A 19,650-nucleotide genomic window follows, 5' to 3' on the forward strand; every position below is an offset into this window, starting at 1 on the left:
ACGATAGAAAACAATCAATAATTCAATTAGACCTTCAAAGGAACCTGTCTTTGACAACCCAATTGAAAATCGACTGACAAACGCCACAAAGCTATGAACTTTGATAAGTTTGATTTTGGGTAAAGAAAAAGCTTTGATAAAATTCTAGAGAGAATTTTGTATTGAATAATCAATAATCTGAAAATCTTAATTGTTCTCCAAAAATAATGAATGTTGTAGTATTTATATTGCAACCCAAAATATTGAAAGATAACACAAAATAAAACAAAAAGATATCAAAGATATCTCCTAAAGTTTCCTAGTAGGAATAAAAAAACTTAAAAATAGCATAAAATATCAAAATAAGCATAATATCTCGCACACACACAAACACCTTCGGTGTGTGTAAAATATGTCGGGGCGGGCGCACTCGGGCTTGGCGAGGGCGCGCCGCAGTTGCACAGGACACGACGCAGGCGCGCGAGAAGGCAGCGCGGGCGCGCCGAGAGTTTGCAAAACTTCATCAATTTGATATTCGGACGCGCGGGCGCGCCGTTGGTTCGCTAATCGAAGGCACAGGCGCGCTGCAGCTTCGAGCTTGGTCTTCAATTTCTTCACTTTCTTGACCTCCTTTGACCTCAATAAGATTAGAACATCCTCCAAATTGAATATCAAGAAATCCAACGCCCTCGTATGACTTCAATATCAAGGATTGAAGCGCTTCCTTAAACTTCTGAGTTCGGTCTCTCGTAGCTGGTCCTTGTGGTATCTCCAATGGATCCTTAGCCACTTGATCAGCATGCGAACCATCCATGATCGCATCACATTCCCAACATCCTAGACTAATTCCCGACCCGAGCCCTTGTCCAAAACACGAGTTTAACCCCTGTTTAAAATAATCGATTTTCGGACAGCCCATTCACTTTACAAAAATCTGCTCTTAACTTGTTTTCAAACGTAACCAAAACTTAACTATAAATCCTCCAATCTTCTAAGTCTCTAGTCCTAGGACCAAGATCAACATTCAACCACATTTCCAGCCCTTTCAACACACCTCAATTCGCCCTAAGCTAGCTCGATGTCAGTCCATAATCACCATCCAAAAACCGAGTCCCTACGCCTCAAGTTCGAATACACCTCCAATCAAACTTACATGCCCACTTCGAACCCTCCTAGGAGCAACCATGTGAACTACATATCACCTATGGTAACTCCTCAATCATCAACCAATCAACACAATTGAAACACCACATTTTCGAACACATGCTTCGAAAGTTTCTGAAAATTTTGACATCCACAAGGCAAAACAAATTCTGGAATTTCGAGAATAGCATGGCATTCAAACATTGCAATTCAAATTCATACATTTATCATATTTCATCACACAAAACGTTTTCCATCAAAAAGCATGAAAAGTTGACTGGAAATGGGGAGGGGAAAACTCGAACAGGGCAGTTCATATACACTTACATACTTTGAAAATTATTCCAAGAAAATGAAAGGCACACAAATTCTAATCTACAATGGGCAAGAAGGAACCATTTCTTGCCTATCTAGAACAGAAAAGAAATCGACGAGAGCCAAAACAAGTGAGTCGCGGCTGATCTAAGGTGAGCTGGAAGGAAGCTGAAAATGGAGCTAACTCATGCTCGAAACTCTGACCAGCTGTTGTTGTACGACTTTTTCGGGGAAGAAATGAAGATTAAAGGGCTTTGTGGAGAAGAAATGAAGGAGTCGACGTCCCTCTTGAAGAACAGGTCAAGGATCGGCTATTGTGTGTTTGAGTGTGTGAGTGCATGAGTTTTGTGTGAGTGTGAGTGTGAGTGTGTGGATGTGGGGCTAGGATTGAATCTTGAATTCAAGTGTACATGTAGGTAAACCCTAGAAAAAATGAAGTGTTATGAAATTTAGGGAAAAAATGCTATACACTAAAAAAAAATTTCCAAACCAATAAAGAAATTAGGACTACAATTTAAATCGTACTAAATAAAAAAAATACATGCTTAAAATCCTAATTTAAAATATTAAATTTGGTTTTACTAAACCGGAAATTAAAATACTAATTTTCGCAAATGTTAGAAATAATAGATTCTAATGCGCGGAAAAAATATAATATTTAGCCATTTAATCACAGAAAATTAAAATGATTAAGATAATAAATATTAAAGACTAATTTAGGCATGAAAATTAAATTAAGAAATTTTTGGCGTCACAATTCCTCCCTCCCTAATATGGAATTTCATCCTCGAAATTAAGACCTACCAAAAAGCTCTGGGTAATGAGTCCTAATATCTGCATCTGCTTCCCAAGTGGCCTCTTCCTCTGAATGGTTCTGCCATCTCACTTTGATCATAGGAATCCACTTGTTACGGAGTCTCCTCTCCTGTCGATCCAAAATCTGGATGGGCATCTCCTCATACGTCATGTGAGGAGATAACTGAAGAGGTTCCATGCTAAGAACATGGGACGGATTCAAGACGTACTTCCTCAGCATCGATACATGGAAGACATTATGAACTCCATCAAGGTTAGGAGGCAAGGCCACCCTATAAGCCAATGCCCCTACTCTGTCCAATATCTCGAAAGGTCCTATGAACCTCGGTGCTAATTTCCATTTCTTCCCAAATCTCATTACACCCTTCATAGGAGCTACTCGGATAAACACATGGTCTCCCACCGAGAACTCCAAGTCTCTCCTCCTATGGTCAGCGTAACTTTTCTGTTTGCTCTGTGTAGTCCTCATCCTGTCACGGATCTTGGCTACAACCACGGCAGTCTGCTGAAAAATCTCGGGTCCCAACTCTGATCTCTCACCAATCTCGGTCCATAAGACCGGTGATCTACACGGTCTCCCATAGAGTGCCTCGTAAGGCGTCATACCAATGGTGGCCTGATAGCTGTTGTTATAAGCAAATTCCACCAACGGTAACCTCGACTCCCAACTATCATGGAATTCAATAACACAAGCTCTCAGAAGATCCTCTAGAATCTGAATCACCCTCTCGGACTGTCCATCCATCTTGGGGTGAAAGGCGGTGCTAAACAAAAGCTTCGTCCCCAAAGCTGAGTGGAGACTCTTCCAAAAATACGAAGTAAACCACGGATCTCTATCAGAAACTATGGAAACAGGGATACCATGTAGCCTGACTATCTCCCGGATATACAACTTCGCATACTGAGTCATAGAGAAATCCGTCCTTACAGGCAAAAAGTGTGCCAAATTAGTGAGACGGTCGACGATAACCCAAATAGCATTCAAACCTCTAACTATCCTCGAAAAGCCAACAACGAAATCCATGGTAATATTCTCCCATTTCCACTCGGTAATAGAGAGTGGCTTAACCAATCTTGCAGGTCTCTGATGTTCTGCTTTGACCTGCTGGCATGTCAAACACTCTGACACAAATCGGTCGATATCGCGCTTCATGCCCGGCCACCAATACAACTGCTGGAGGTCTCGATATATCTTTGTACTGCCTGGGTGGATAGATTACGGTGATGTATGTGCATCTGCCATGATAGTAACTCGCAGAGAATCACCTACGGGCACCCAAAGTATACCTCTGAACCTCACAATCCCGTCTACTACCGAATACAAATCACTGCCACTCTCGACAGCTCTCTATCTCCACTTACTCAACTTCTTGAGCAACTCTGATACGGTCAAACAATGTAGTCTGCACGGACAAGGCTGACAGTCTAGGAGCTCTACCCTCGGCATAGAACTATAGTCCGAATCTCTGAATCTCATCCTGCAAAGGTCTAGACACTGTCAAAGAGGCAATAACTGCTGTCTTTTTACTCAATGCATCTGCGATGATGTTAGCTTTACCCGGATGGTAACTAATGTCGCAATCATAGTCTTTCACCAACTTTATGAAAGAGTGGGTGTCCGGTGAGCCAACTTGTGGCTAAGGGCTTTTATGACTCTATGTATAAACAATCTTTTGTTTAATATAATTTACACTTTTATAATGGCATTTACTTTATCTTTTATCATATTATTATGTTGTGACATACTATAAGATGTTTAGATGAAGACCTTGAATATACTATAGTGTATGTAAGATGTGGTGGCACATGGGGATGGCTATCATGAAACACATCTTATAGTCACTGTATATTCTAAACAGTTCCTAGTCGATTGAGCCGTCCGTTAATAAGGATAAGGATCACTCGAGATTGAGACTAGCATTTGCGATGCCGAGTACCACGTTTCATTGGTAAGGAACATAGAGATGTTCAAAGCATACAAATGGATATTCATACGATGAATGATCGAACTACCCTATCCGGACTTTCCAAGTGGTTATCACTTATCGAGTGGATAAAGTCCGCGGTTTTGGTTGTACACCATTAGTCCTTACTACTTGAAACATCATTGAGACTCTATATGCTAGTACTGTACTTTGACTCGTTTACCGACTCTATTGGGGTCATCAGGTGTCGGGATTGGGTACAGTTACGACACATATAGGAGTCGATGCTTTGTTGTCAAGGATTCACCACATACTTGAAAGTGTGAATATCCTATGCAATCTGAGGAGATATTAGTGTGACGATTCTCTGGCCAGAGTACATGATGTGTTTTAAGAAATGGTTTCTTAGTAGCACATGCGATGTCACTATTTGATCTTCAAGATGCATTGCATAGTTATCGAATCTCGAATGACTCTCGATTTACCAATGGTTGTTGATTCGATCGGGATATATAGATGAAGGGACCGTACTGTACGCTAACCAAAATCTATTGGTTCTTGCAGGCACTATCAGTGATACCTAGGGAATCATGGGGCGATGTTGCTAGGCGCTCTTACCATGATTCGATGGGTAAGTCGTAAATTGTTGTTCCGAGTCACAAGGAGTTGTGAGCCCACGGCTAGCTGTATCCCTGAACCATTGAGGGTCATACACGTAATGGATTTCTAATTCCCGTTGAGATAGTTAAATTTAAAGAGTTAAATTTAATGAACAAAGAAGTAGGACTTCTTATATCAGAGTAGAAGAGTAAGATTTCCTAAAATGACATAGGAATGAGCATTTTTGGAAATCACTGAATTCGGATTCAGAAAATTTATCTTGACTTTAAAAGATGCAGAAATGGTTTCTGTGCACATTGGTGAAATTGGTTTATCAATCTGAGTCACGATGAATTTTATATTAATTTCTGAATATGCGGGCTTTGCTTGTCAGGCTTGAACTTATGACTAATGGGCCCTAAGCTGTTAGCAGCCCACATTATAAATAAGTTATTGCAGTACAGAAATTACACAACAGAGGTCACAAAATTTTCGAAAACCCTAGCTGTTCTCTCTAGGTGTGGCCGCCCCCTCTCCTATCTCTGTTCGAAAATTTCAACCTGTGAATTTTGAATTTGCAGTCTGGTTTAACGGATCAAATTAGTTAATTCTCTTCGTAGAAACTTCTGATAGATTTTCTAGTGCAATCTATCAGAGGGATTCGAATTCTGTTCGTGGACCTGATTGAAGAATTGTTCGTCCATCAGTTCCTGGGATATACAACAAGAGCAGAGTTATCTGTTGGTGTACATAATCTTGTTTCGAGATTCAAGGTAAAAATTTAATTCTTATTTAATTTTTACACGCACAATTTAATCGTAAAGTTTTGATACCCATGATATGGAATCGTTCCATATAAAATTTTAAAACTTCCGCTGCACCGGGTATCAATTCTGATTGATCTGAACACCGTTTCCAACAGTGGTATCAGAGCCAGGTTGCTCAGATCAAGCGATTAAATTAATCGATTGTACAAAATTTTTAAGCCTCGGTTTTTTTTGAAACAAAACAAATTTTTAAAATTAAATTTTTGACGGGCAAAACACGGGCAGCGATTGGATCGCTGCCCAAGGGCATCGATTGTCGCTGCCCAGGGCAGCGATCGTCGCTGCCCAGGGGGCAGCGATGGGCTGCCCGGCCCGAGCCCCTTTTGGGGCGCGGGCTGCCCGGGATCGTCCCGGGCGGCCCGGGAAAATTAATTTTTTATTTTTAATTAAAATTTTAATATGTTAAAATTCTATTTTTGGTCCGATCGAAAATTGTTTTTAATTGGTCCACGAGGCGTCGGATCGAATTGTTCGAGTCCGAAAATTTTAAAATTGATTTTTGGATAAATTTGAATTTTTGGAAAATTTATAGATTTTATCCGTTAAATCAGATTTTATGAAATTAATTATTTTTGGTACATTTGATGATAAGATATGATCTTATGGAAATATTGAGTAAAATATGATTTTATGTATAAAATTGGATTTTATATGTAAAATATGATTTTATTTGATAAAAAGGTAAAATATGATTTTATATGTAAAATAAGATTTTATATATGGAATATGATTTTATCGATTTTAATTTAATTGTCATTGCATGTTATCCAATAAATTAATTTTGAATTAAATATTATTGGATAAGGATGATCGATTACCATGACCAATTTTGTAGGTGTATGATAGGGAATTTACATTTGTTTTTATTGTTGTTGGATTTATTAATGGGTCTGGTTTATGGCCCAATATGAATTGTCATATGTAATAAAAGTGGGGCTGGTTTATGGCCCGTTCCCACCCCTTAAAATGTATCCCCTACTTGTCATAGTTATTTATTGTAAATACATTATACTTAGTGGGAGATGAAGATTGGAAGCGTGGTGGGCCCAGCAGACAATAAAGACTGAAGAAATGTAAATTGGAAGCACAATGTAATAGGATTGCATTGCATACTTGCATATCACCTAGGATTGGACTTAGACTCGTGATTGGCAACCACGGGTCGATTAGTAATGGAATCGATCATCCTAAAATATAATATATGATATTATCGTTGTATGCATGTTTAGACTAAATTGTATGAATCCCGCAAGCATACAAATTTTAAATGATGAGACAAATTTTCAAAAATTAAAATCCCTCATTTTAAATATGATTTAAAATTGATATCAAGATAAATAAAGAAAATTTAAATATTGTTTAAATGTTCCTACCTTCCATCAACGATCAATGTATGAGATGCTACCCGCGGATACGGTCCGGCTCATATTATTGCGGGGCCCGTTCGTCGGAAAGCTGTACATTGTATCGACAAATGTTGTAAGTTGGGTGGAACTCCCATGGGATCGGCTCATATTATTGGGGGATCCACATGGCAACCGTCCATCACAACTTAATATTGATGGGTCATCTTGACATGTCACAATAAACGGCGTCATATTATTGGGCCCTTATTGGACATGAGGTAAAAACATGGAGGTTACTTTGGAAGTAATTGGGCTCTACCTTTTGAAAATTATGGTTGGCTGATATTATTCGGGACTATGATTTGTCAATTGGACTCCATGTTCTCACTAAGGAAAAAGTTTCTCGTTTTCACTAGAGGGTGGTGAAATCGTTAAAATAGTGGGAGTGTAATTCATAAAATGAAATTCGCCATATTTTATGATTTAGTAAATTAATTAAACAATCATCGATAATTGTCTGTTTCCTTCTCAGTATATCATTATGATGAATATTCGTAATCCACATGTTTCAATTCTCGAACAAAACAAAATTTCTGACGCAAACTATAATGAATGGTTCAATAAGTTAAGATTGTCCTAAGTTCGGAAAAGATTTTCTAAGTGTTAGAAAGGGCTTCTTCGAAAACAGCCCCGGCTGATGTAACTTCAGGAAAGATTGGCCGAACTAGAGAAATGGTAGGACCATGATCTCAAGGCCAATTGTTACATGCAAAATTGGACAAGTCTAAACAAGTTTGCCATAACTGCAAGAAACCCGGTCATTGGAAACGTAACCGCAAAGAATATATATATCAAGTAGTTACGAACTACAGAGGATATATTTTATAAATGTTTCACTTAATACTACTTCTTGGGTATTGGATACCAGATATAGATCTCACATTTGCAATGAGTTGCAGATGATGACAAGTCGTAAGCTTAGGATGGGTGAGACCCAGTTAAGGCTTGGGAATGGTTCCCAAGTTGAATCCAAAAGCTGTGGGAAACATTTGTTTGAATTTTGCAAAACGATTTTAAGCTATATTTTGAGAGAGATGTTTTTATTTGTGCCAAGATTTCATTAAAACATTATTTATAATTCTATGTTTGATAGAGATGGTCTTTCTTGCAATTTTGTAAATGGGATTTGCAATATTTACAAGAATGAATGTTTGATTGGAAATGGACAACTTGAAAACGATCTATATAGCTTAAAATTAAAAGACGTTCCAATTAATTATGTTGATAAACCGGTAACAACAATTAAAAGGAAAATCGATAGTCAAAACCCGACAAACCTTTGGCATGCTAGGCTAGGTCATATTTCCTCAAGGAGGATGAACAAGCTAGTGGGAGAGGGGATGTTTGATATGTCTGATATTAATTCTCTACCTACTTGTGAGTCCTGCCTGAAAGGAAAAATGACTAAATCTCCTTTCAAAGGAAAACCTGAGCGTAGTCAAAATCTGTTGGATGTGATCCATACAGATGTTTGCGGTCCACTTAGAATTGGTACTAAATTTGGTCACACCTACTTCATTACCTTTACTGATGATTATTCAAGATATGGGTATTTATATTTAATGAAATATAAGTCTGAAGCATTTGAAAAGTTCAAAGAATTCAAGGCTGAAGTAGAAAACAAGCTAGGCAAAAGTATTAAGGCACTTCGATCGGATCGTGGTGGAGAATACTTAAGTGCCGAGTTTTTGGACTATCTAAAAGAGAATGGGATTCTCTCTCAGTGGACTCCTCCTATGACACCACAGCTGAATGGTGTTTCGGAGCGTCGTAATAGAACCTTTTTGGACATGGTTCGATCAATGATGAGCTTCACTGAGCTCCCACCATCGTTTTGGGGCTACGCGCTTGAAACGGCGGTTTTGTTGTTGAACAACGTTCACACTAAAGCAGTAGATAAAACACCATACGAGTTATGGAATGGCAAAACTCCTAAGTATTCGTACTTGAGGATTTGGGGATGTCCAGCTTACGTGAAGCAGACAGTGGGAGATAAGTTGGATAGTCGATCCACCTTATGTTATTTTGTAGGGTATTCGATGAATTCAATCGGATATTATTTCTATCATCCTACTGAAACAAAAGTGTTTGTTTCAAGGAATGCCACCTTCTTGGAGAAGGAGTTCTTATTGGATAAGAAAGGCGAGATGATGGAACTCGAAGAAATTCGAGAAGAACCCGAAATAAAAAATAATGATCCCATACCTCAAGAATCTTCAGAGGATACGCCTATACCTAGAAGATCCGAGAGGACTTCTAGACCTCCTATTCGATATGGTCTTCTTCTTGAAGGGGATCAAGATGAACCCGACGTTGGATGTGATCCAAGAAACTTCAAGGAAGCAATTTCTGATGCGGATTCAAATTTATGGCTTGAAGCTATGCAGTCGGAAATAGATTCGATGCATACAAACCAAGTTTGGTCTTTAGTAGATCCTCCTGATAGAATTGTTGCAATAGGATGTAAATGGATTTACAAAAGAAAACTTGGGCCTGATGGCAAGTTGTTGACCTATAAGGCACGATTGGTTGCAAAAGGTTATACTCAAAGACAAGGAGTTGACTATGATGAAACCTTTTCACCAGTCGCAATGTTCAAGTCCATAAGAATCCTAATTGCCATAGCAGCATGGTATGACTATGAGATATGGCAAATGGATGTGAAGACTGCATTTCTTAACGGAAACATTAAGGAAGAGATTTATATGATGCAGCCCGAGGGATTCACATCCATGGGAAGCGAGCATAAGGTATGCAAGCTTCAGAGATCGATCTATGGTCTCAAACAAGCATCAAGAAGTTGGAACCAGAAATTTGATGAAACAATAAAGGATTTTGGTTTCATCAAGAATCCGGAGGAACCATGCGTGTACAAGAAAGTAGTTAAGGATGCGGTAACATTCTTAGTACTTTATGTTGATGACATCCTACTCATTGGGAATGACGTATGGATGTTGCAGTCAACAAAGATATGGTTATCAGGTAGATTCTCGATGAAGGATTTGGGTGAGGCATCCTATATTCTAGGGATACAGATCTATAGAGATAGATCTAAGAGAATGATAGGACTCACTCAAGCAACCTACATCGACACTATATTGAAAAGGTTTTCAATGGATGAGTCCAAGAGAGGACATCTACCTATGTGTCATGGAGTTTCTCTATCCAAGTCTATGTGTCCCAAGACTGACGAAGAGATAGAGAAAATGACACATATACCATATGCGTCAGCCATAGGTAGTATCATGTATGGGATGATATCTACTAGACCGGATGTGGCCTATGCTCTGAGCGTCACGAGCAGATATCAAGCCAATCCAGGTCAAATGCATTGGAAAGCCGTGAAGGATATTCTTAAGTACTTGAGAAGAACTAAGAATTTATTCATGGTTTATGGAGGAAGAGAACTGAAATTGGAAGGCTATACCGACTCTAGCTTCCAAAGTGACGTGGATGACTCGAAGTCAACCTCTGGATTTGTGTTCATGCTCAATGGCGGTGTTGTCTCTTGGAAGAGTTCCAAGCAGGACACCACAGCGGATTCCACCACTGAGGCAGAATACATTGCGGCATCAGCTGCTGCTAAAGAGGCCTTTTGGATGAGGAATTTCGTCCAAGAGTTGGGCGTCATTCCTGAAGCTGTTGGTCCAGTCCCGGTGTACTGTGACAACACGGGTGCCGTTGCTCAGGCAAAGGAACCAAGGTCTCATCAAAGATCCAAACACGTACTGAGGAAATACCACATCATCCGAAAGATCGTGGAAAAAGGAGACATCACTGTCGAGAGAGTGGCCTCTGCAGACAATATCGCTGATCCACTTACTAAGCCCTTGCCAGGACCATTATTTGACAAACATCGCGAAGCAATGGGTCTACGTAGTATGACTAGTTGACTTTAGGGCAAGTGGGAGATTGAAAGAGTGGGTGCCCGGTGAGCCAACTTGTGGCTAAGGGCTTTTATGACTCTATGTATAAACAATCTTTTGTTTAATATAATTTACACTTTTATAATGGCATTTACTTTATCTTTTATCATATTATTATGTTGTGACATACTATAAGATGTTTAGATGAAGACCTTGAATATACTATAGTGTATGTAAGATGTGGTGGCACATGGGGATGGCTATCATGAAACACATCTTATAGTCATTGTATATTCTAAACAGTTCCTAGTCGATTGAGCCGTCCGTTAATAAGGATAAGGATCGCTCGAGATTGAGACTAGCATTTGCGATGCAGAGTACCTTGTTTCATTGGTATGGAACATAGAGATGTTCAAAGCATGCAAATGGATATTCATACGATGAATGATTGAACTACCCTATCCGGACTTTCCAAGTGGTTATCACTTATCGAGTGGATAAAGTCCGCGGTTTTGGTTTTACACCATTAGTCCTTACTACTTGAACCATCATTGAGACTCTATATGCTAGTACTGTACTTTGACTCGTTTACCGACTCTATTGGGGTCATCAGGTGTCGGGATTGGGTACAGTTACGACACATATAGGAGTCGATGCTTTGTTGTCAAGGATTCACCACATACTTGCAAGTGTGGATATCCTATGAAATCTGAGGAGATATTAGTGTGACGAATCTCTGGCTAGAGTACATGATGTGTTTTAAGAAATGGTTTCTTAGTAGCACATGCGATGTCACTATTTGATCTTCAAGATGCATTGCATAGTTATCGAATCTCGAACGACTCTCGATTTACCAATGGTTGTTGATTCGATCGGGATATATGGATGAAGGGACCGTACTGTACGCTAACCAAATTCTATTGGTTCTTGCAGGCACTATCAGTGATACCTAGGGAATCATGGGGCGATGTTGCTAGGCGCTCTTACCATGATTCGATGGGTAAGTCGGAAATTGTTGTTCCGAGTCACAAGGAGTTGTGAGCTCACGGCTAGCTGTATCCCTGAACCATTGAGGGTCACACAAGTAATGGATTTCTAATTCCCATTGAGATAGTTAAATTTAAAAAGTTAAATTTAATGAACAAGGAAGTAGGACTTCTTATATCAGAGTAGAAGAGTAAGATTTCCTAAAATGACATAGGGATGGACATTTTTGGAAATCACTGAATTCGGATTCAGAAAATTTATCTTGACTTTAAAAGATGCAGAAATGGTTTATGTGCACATTGGTGAAATTGGTTTATCAATCTGAGTCACGATGAATTTTATATTAATTTCTGAATATGCGGGCTTTGCTTGTCAGGCTTGAACTTATGACTAATGGGCCCTAAGCTGTTAGCAGCCTACATTATAAATAAGTTATTGCAGTATAGAAATTACACAACAGAGGTCACAAAATTTTCGAAAACCCTAGCTGTTCTCGCTAGGTGTGGCCGCCCCCTCTCCTCTCTCTGTTCGAAATTTCCAGCCTGTGAATTTTGAATTTGCAGTCTGGTTTAACGGATCAAATTCGTTAATTATCTTCGTAGAAAATTCTGATAGATTTTCTAGTGCAATCTATCAGAGGGATTCGAATTCTGTTCGTGGACCTGATTGAAGAATTGTTCGTCCATCAGTTCCTGGGATATACAACAAGAGCAGAGTTATCTGTTGGTGTCCATAATCTCGTTTCGAGATTCAAGGTAAAAATTTAATTATTATTTAATTTTTACACGCACAATTTAATCGTAAAGTTTTGATACCCATGATATGGAATCGTTCCATATAAAATTTTAAAATTTCCGCTGCATCGGGTATCAATTCTGATTGATCTGAACACCGTTTCCAACACTTTAACCATCTTCGTTGTCTCATGCTCAATTCCTTCTGGGTGAAGAAGTATTTGAGGGTTTTATGGTCGTTGACTATCTTGCACTTCTCTCCATAGAGGTAGTGTCTCCAAATCTTGAGAGCAAAAACCACTGCTGCTAACTCCAAATCATGAGTAGGGTAGTTCTTCTCATGCTCCTTCAATTTCCTAGAAGCATAAGAAATAACCCTATCTTGCTGCATAAGCACCGCCCCAAGTCCCAACTTGGAAGCATCAATGTAAACCACAAAATCTCCTTCTCCTTGTGGCATAGCTAACACTAGCACTGTCGTAAGAGCTTCCTTCAGCACATCAAAGCTCTTTTGACACTCCGGCTTCCAAATAAACTTGGCATTCTTCTTGGTCAATGCTGTCAAGGGCACAAGAATTGATGAAAAGCCCTTGATAAATTTCCTATAGTAACCGGCCAATCCGAGGAAACTGCGAATCTCCGATGAATTTCTAGGTATAGACCACTCCTTCACTGCTTGAACCTTGGAAGGATCCACTTCTACTCCACTCTTGAAAATAATATGGCCCAAGAATTCTACTCTGTCCAACCAAAACTCACATTTCTCAAACTTGGCAAACAACTTCCGCTCTCGGAGTACCTCAAGAACTATCTTCAAATGCTGTGAATGTTCTTCTCTACCCTTCGAGTAAATAAGGATATCATCAATAAATACAATGACAAACTGATCCAATTACGGCTTAAACACGCGGTTCATAAGATCTATGAAGACCACGGGCGCGTTCGTCAATCCGAACGGCATCACAAGGAACTCGTAGTGGCCATAACGAGTCCTGAATGCTGTCTTGAACACATTTGACTCCTTCAGCTTCAACTGGTGATAACCGGAACGAAGATCAATCTTTGAAAATACAGAGGCTCCTTACAACTGATCAAAGAGATCCTCGATTCTAGGAAGTGGGTACTTGTTCTTTACCGTCACTCCATTCAGCCCTCGATAATCAATGCACAACCTTAGGCTTTCGTCCTTCTTTTTCACAAAGAGGACCAGTGCGCCCCACGGAGAGAAACTAGGGCGTATGAATCCTTATCAAGAAACTCTTGAATCTGCTCTTTTAGTTCTTTCATTTCCGTAGGAGCCAATCTATACGGTTCCTTGGAGATTGGCACAATATCCGGTACCAAGTCAATAAATAACTCGACTTCTCTATCAGGCGGAATACCTGCAACATCGACTGGAAACACATCCTCAAAATCTCTGACAACGTCCACAACTGAAATATCGTGATGTGCTGGCAATTCTATCAAAGGTATACTGGCTAAGAATGCCTCACATCCATCATGCACCAACTGCTTAGCTTGCATGAAAGATATAATATGAGTCCTCCTCGAACCCCTAGTAGTCTCAAACCAAAACGGTTCTTCTCCCTCCGGTCTGACCATCACTGATCTCTGCTGGAGTCAATCACCACAGCATTCTTTGTCATCCAGTCCATCCCTAGAATCATGTCGAACTCAGGCATGGGCAACACTATCAGGTCTGCACTCACTGATTGCCCTTGCAACAAGAGCTCAAGATTCTTCACTATATTCCTTGTGAAAAGCTCTTCCCCTGATGGGATGGTCACTGTGAACACACCAAATAGCTCTTCACACTCAATACCCCGCTTGCGCGTAAAATCCTCCGAAATAAAAGAATGTGTAGCCCCTGAGTCTAACAAGGCTCTAGTGGCCACACCGGCTACTAAAATTCTACCTGCATTAAAGGTGATTACAACCACAGAAAGATTGAACACAAACAGGACTAGTTCTACTTAGGTTCATTCTAATTCATCAAATTTCCAAATTCAAAATTAATCATGCTAACACACCACAATTAACACGAAGCATGCTACCTAATAGGTTCACATTCCCAATAAGAAAAGCTCATAATCGAAAATTGCGTCTACAAATCAATTAAATCGCATTTAATCAAAAGCTCTAAATATTACCTGTGATGAGCGTGGTATCAGGATCAGCCTCCTTGGCCTGCATCACAAAGACTCTCCCCTGAGTTGACGTCCGGTGTTGTGGACAATCCGGAGCTATGTGCCCTGGTTTCTTGCACCAAAAACAGACTCCAGCGCCTGCTAAACACTTCCCATGATGGGCACGCTTGCAAATTGTGCAGTGAGGCTTCTCCCTAGCCTTGGGAGGAGCGGGTCTCTGGGCCTGGTGCCGCTGAGGTCTCTGAGCATGATGCCCCTGGGGCCTATGGGCCAGATGCCTCTGAGGTCTGAAGGGTCCCTGCTGTCTCTGTGGCCCAGTAAATGGCCTCTTGCCCTGCTGCTACTAGTGACCCTAATGAGTGAAGGTTTTCTTGCTATGAACCTCAACACCGATGTCCTTCAAGGACTGCTCGGACCGTAACGCCTTCCTGATAGCGGCTGCATAGTCCACGGGCTCAGTCATCATCACATCCCTACAAATATTAGGCCTCAGACAAGAAACAAAATGTTGCAACTTCTCCGCCTCATCATTCCCTATCAATGGCACAAAGTGGCATCCCCTCTCGAATTTGCGCACAAACTCGGATACAGACAGATCTCCCTGCCGGAGACTCATGAACTCTTTCTTCAACTGCGCCCTCGCCTCACCTGTATAGTACTTCTCATAGAATAGAGTCTTGAATGCTTCCCAAGTCAGGGTGGTAACATCAATAGTCTTCTCCACACCCTCAAACCACAAGGCGGCATCATCATTGAGTAGGAAGGTCATACAGCGAACTCGATCTCCATCTCCCAACTCCATATAGCGGAAAATCGCCTCAAGCGAGCGAATCCAGCCCTCCGCTACCATCAGATCTGTAGTGCCAGAAAAGTCCTTTGGATCCATCTTCATGAACTGCTCATAGATCGCACTAGGTCTAGCCCTCGGGGACTCGGCATGCTGCTCTAAGATACGAGCCAGGCCAGCTAGCACCTGAGCACAAACATCAACTGGTGGAGAGGGCGTAGGAGGTTGCAGCGGTGGTGGAGGTGCATGGGGATCACGTCGATGTGTCATCTGTGCGCAAGTTCAAATTCCAAAAATTTAAATTTCATGCCTTAAGAAAAGATTTTTATATAAACTCAAACATGTTTCAAATAATTTAGGAAACTAATGCTACTAATCTGAACAAATAACAATAAATGAAACATAAATCTTACAGACTTTGAGTCGAGATTATTTTGAGTTTCGGCAACCGGCAGTAGGCACAGCCCAAACCAAGACCGTGATCTGATACCAACTGAAACGACTCTAAACCTCTAAAATAAAAATAATAAATAAGGAATCTGCGGAATTTAAAAAAAAATTTGACATTACTCATTTTAAAATATTATAAGCCTAACTGACACACTCAGCATTTCAATTCAAAATAAAATAAACTCATCATAAAAAAAAATCCAAATACAATAATCATAGAATTTAAAAGGTGGAGTTAATCCCACACAGTTGCGGAATAATAAACTATTAATTTTACATGCCAAAAATTCTAAAGTAGGGAAAACACATCCTGAAAATGTCTGACAGTGTATGAAAATATTTAACTCATAAATAAAAATAGCAACATCAGAGTTTTGTGAAAAAAACTAGAAGCACGTCGGTCAAGGGCCTGCACCACCGGTGGCCTCTCCTTGGGGATCCTGCCCCTCAGCCACAATGAAACAGTCCTCACCTGAAAACATTAAGTGTAGTGAGCCTAAAAGACTCAGTAAGAATATGGGGGGGATAATGAGTACTACATAAATACAAGTACAGACAAATTAAAAATAACTTGTAATAAAGTAATTTTGTGCCCTTAACTTAAAATAAATGATTTCTAAACGAAAAGAGTGAACATGAATGAAACATATGCATAGCTAAGTCGAACATAAGAAATATAACTGAGTAAACTGTACGGAAACATAGACATAAATATTTGAACTTAGATCCTTGAATTGTGACTCTGTGATTTCGATCATGATCATGGCTTCAGTGCACTATGTCGCAAGAAAGTCAGGATAACACCCAACTCGTCTTGCCCATACTTGGTAAGGGAAGCCAGGATTTCTCCCAACTCGTCCAAACCCATACTTGGTAAGGGAAGCCAGGATTTCTCCCAACTTGTCCAAACCCATAAATTTTTTAAGGGAAGTTAGAACGTCTCCTAACTCGTTCAAACCCATACTTTCTATAGTCACAATCATCTCACTTTGTTCCTAAAAATATTTTTCTTTCATACATGAACGTGGACTTAGCATGCATAGGTAAATATGAAGTAAATGTAAATATTACTAAATAATCATGCATATGACTCACACATGGATGATCGGGATGGTGATTTAGGAGCCAAACCAAAGGATGAAAAATACTAAACCAAAACGTAGCGCTTAAAGACAAATTGAGCGGTTTGCCCGTAAAATTCATAACTTACTCAATTCTCACTCAAAATCAGTTCCGCTCTAACCCACCACTTCCTAACACTTAGAATTAACTTAAGAAGTCATCCTCGGATTTTATTTCCCAAGCAACCATTTTATGAAAATCGGATTTCCGGGCAGCAGCCCCTATTCCACAAAATTCTGCACGCACCTATCCGTCCAATCACCTAAAACTCAACCAATGCTTAACCGACTTAATTCCTGCTTGAACCAAAACATTTCCAACATCCTAGACTACTTCTTGACCTGATCCCTTGACCAAAACCAGAGTTTAACCCTTGTTTAAAAAAATCAATTTCTGTACAGCCCACTCACTTTACAAAAATCTGCTCTTGACTTTTTTTCAAACATAACCAAAACTAAACTATAAATCCTCCAATCTTCTAAGTCTCTAGTCCTAGGACCAAGATCAACATTCAACCACATTTCCATCCCTTTCAACACACCTCAATTCGCCCTAAGCTAGCTCGAAGTCAGTCCATAATCACCATCCAAAAACCTAGTCCCTATGCCTCATGTTTGAATACACCTCCAATCAAACCTACATGCCCACTTCGAACCCTCCTAGGAGCAACCATGTAAACTACATATCACCCATGGTAACTCCTCAATCATCATCCACAAGGCGAAACAAATTTTGGAATTTCGAAACTAGCATGGCATTCAAACATTGCAATTCAAATTCATATATTTATCATATCTCATCACACAAAACATTTTCCATCAAAGAGTATGAAAAGTCGACTGGAAATGGGGAGGGGAAAACTCGAACATGGCAGTTCATATACACTTACATACTTTGAAAATTATTCCAAGAAAATGCAAGGCACACAATGTTGTAGCCCGTAACAAAAATCAGTAATTAAGGAATTAATCATAATTACTTGGGTAGAGTTCGGAAGCTCCGAAGGTGAGATCGGAAGTTCCGAACAGGATCGGAAGCTCCGATGCAGGATCGGAAGCTCCGATCATATTACGTCATCCATGACGATTGGCTAGATCGGAAGCTCCGATCAGGACCGGAAGCTCCGATCACCCCTATCCGGAGTCAACAAGTGATATTTTGACACGTGGAAGATCAGGATCTTCGGAAGCTCCGATGGCAGGATCGGACGTTCCGATCAAGGATCGGAAGTTCCGATCGTTGTCTATAAATAGAAGGCCGAGGCTTCACTTTCATTTGCCAATTCCGAGTTCTCCTTTCCATTCTAGTCCTTTTAGAGCTGTTCTAGTCTTCTTAGGCTTGGTACGGAGGTCGGTGAGGCGTTCGGTAGTCGTAGCGGAGTTGTGCCCAAGTTCTGGAGGCACCGACATCAAAGGGCTAACGACGGACGAAGGTATAGCTTTTGCTTCCTATAAATATTTAGGAGTATGCAATAGCTTAGTTAAGGCTTTTAGAGCACTTTAATGATAGTAGTATCATTTGGCAGTGTAGAGCAGACTATAGGCGTGGACCTAGAGTTGGTAGAGCTTGCACTATTTTGGGGTACGAAAGTACTGTTCGAGATATCCTGACTGAGTATGCATGTATTATGTGACTGCATGATTTATATGCCATGATATTATGTTGCATTCATTTGCATCTTGCTGTATCTCTTTCGAGATGTCTGTTAGTAGGGTTGTACCCTATCCTGTTAGTGGATGGACTTCCATCGATTTGGGTCCGGCGTATCCACGGTTATCTCGGTATGGGAGCCACCTCCTGAAGCGACGGCACAGCGTGCTACATACCAGGGCCCGGTCTGTCTCTGTTATCTGATCCTTGACCTCGAGTCTATAGGGAGTTCACTTTGCATGCATGTATACTCATACTCTCGCACTGAGCGTTTTATGCTCACGTCTCGTACTCTGTATTTTCTGGGCACCCTATTCCATGGGGCAGGTTTGCGATTGGACGAGGAGGGTGGATCCAGGAGGGGCTAGTCAGTGGTTGGCCAGCTGGAGCTTTGCTTAGGTTTTATTACTGTTGTTTGGGTTTATACAGCTATTCGATTTGGTGGTATATTATTGGATTCATTACAGATTCCTTTACATGGGATTGTATAATGTTTATGGTTTCCGCAGTTTTATTCTGATATCTGTTTAATTAAGTTAAATGCATGCCTAAGTTCTGTTTAGTAGGTGATCCGGGTAAGGGTCACTACATTTATGGTATCAGAGCATGGAAAAGAATTCTTGGGATTTAGTCTCATCTTGAGGTATTTTTTGTAGATGTCAAATCGTGATGACCAGAGTTCTCATGGCAGTGTTGGTGGGCGTTGGGGTGATGCCGACCGGGAGCCTCGTCGAGAACGGCGTCATCGTCACCATGACGACGAGCGTTTCACTGTGCGTCGATTCTTAGCTATGGGTCCTAAGCCCTTAGTTGGAGGTGAGTCTCCGGAGGATGCGGAGAACTGGTTAGACCGCATGGAGATGACTTTTCAGACTTTCCAATGCACCGAGGAGCAG

General features: G+C 40.4%; 2 protein-coding genes across 2 annotated transcripts; both read right to left on the bottom strand.

Annotated features, from left to right (window-relative positions):
• Nucleotides 1–2,230: 2,230 nt before the first annotated feature.
• On the bottom strand, nucleotides 2,231–14,200 carry LOC140860544 (uncharacterized). Its single transcript, XM_073263552.1, has 3 exons — nucleotides 13,829–14,200; nucleotides 12,975–13,439; nucleotides 2,231–3,355 (listed from the first exon to the last, which is right to left on the bottom strand). The coding sequence occupies exons 1-3, from the start codon at nucleotides 14,198–14,200 to the stop codon at nucleotides 2,231–2,233; spliced, it is 1,962 nt and encodes a 653-aa protein (XP_073119653.1).
• LOC140860550 (uncharacterized) lies at nucleotides 14,200–15,802 on the bottom strand. Its single transcript, XM_073263557.1, has 4 exons — nucleotides 15,128–15,802; nucleotides 14,749–15,085; nucleotides 14,629–14,652; nucleotides 14,200–14,513 (listed from the first exon to the last, which is right to left on the bottom strand). The coding sequence occupies exons 1-4, from the start codon at nucleotides 15,800–15,802 to the stop codon at nucleotides 14,200–14,202; spliced, it is 1,350 nt and encodes a 449-aa protein (XP_073119658.1).
• Between the last annotated feature and the right edge of the window lie 3,848 nt (nucleotides 15,803–19,650).

The sequence above is a fragment of the Henckelia pumila genome, chromosome 1 (genome assembly GCF_033568475.1).
Source record: "Henckelia pumila isolate YLH828 chromosome 1, ASM3356847v2, whole genome shotgun sequence".
In the NCBI taxonomy this organism is placed as follows: domain Eukaryota; kingdom Viridiplantae; phylum Streptophyta; class Magnoliopsida; order Lamiales; family Gesneriaceae; genus Henckelia; species Henckelia pumila.

Excerpts from the sequence above, each read along its gene's own strand:
- LOC140860544 (XM_073263552.1), bottom strand. The coding sequence starts at position 14,200 with ATGGTCAGACCGGAGGGAGAAGAACCGTTTTGGTTTGAGACTACTAGG. Across the intron at positions 13,440-13,828 it reads ATAAGGATTCATACGCCCTA|GGTAGAGAAGAACATTCACA; the intron begins GTTTCTCTCCGT and ends ATTTACTCGAAG. Across the intron at positions 3,356-12,974 it reads TGCTTATGCAGCAAGATAGG|GTCAAAGCAGAACATCAGAG; the intron begins GTTATTTCTTAT and ends ACATGCCAGCAG.
- LOC140860550 (XM_073263557.1), bottom strand. The coding sequence starts at position 15,802 with ATGACACATCGACGTGATCCCCATGCACCTCCACCACCGCTGCAACCT. Across the intron at positions 15,086-15,127 it reads TGAAGGACATCGGTGTTGAG|CAGCAGGGCAAGAGGCCATT; the intron begins GTTCATAGCAAG and ends GGTCACTAGTAG. Across the intron at positions 14,653-14,748 it reads TGATACCACGCTCATCACAG|GTAGCATGCTTCGTGTTAAT; the intron begins GTAATATTTAGA and ends TGAACCTATTAG.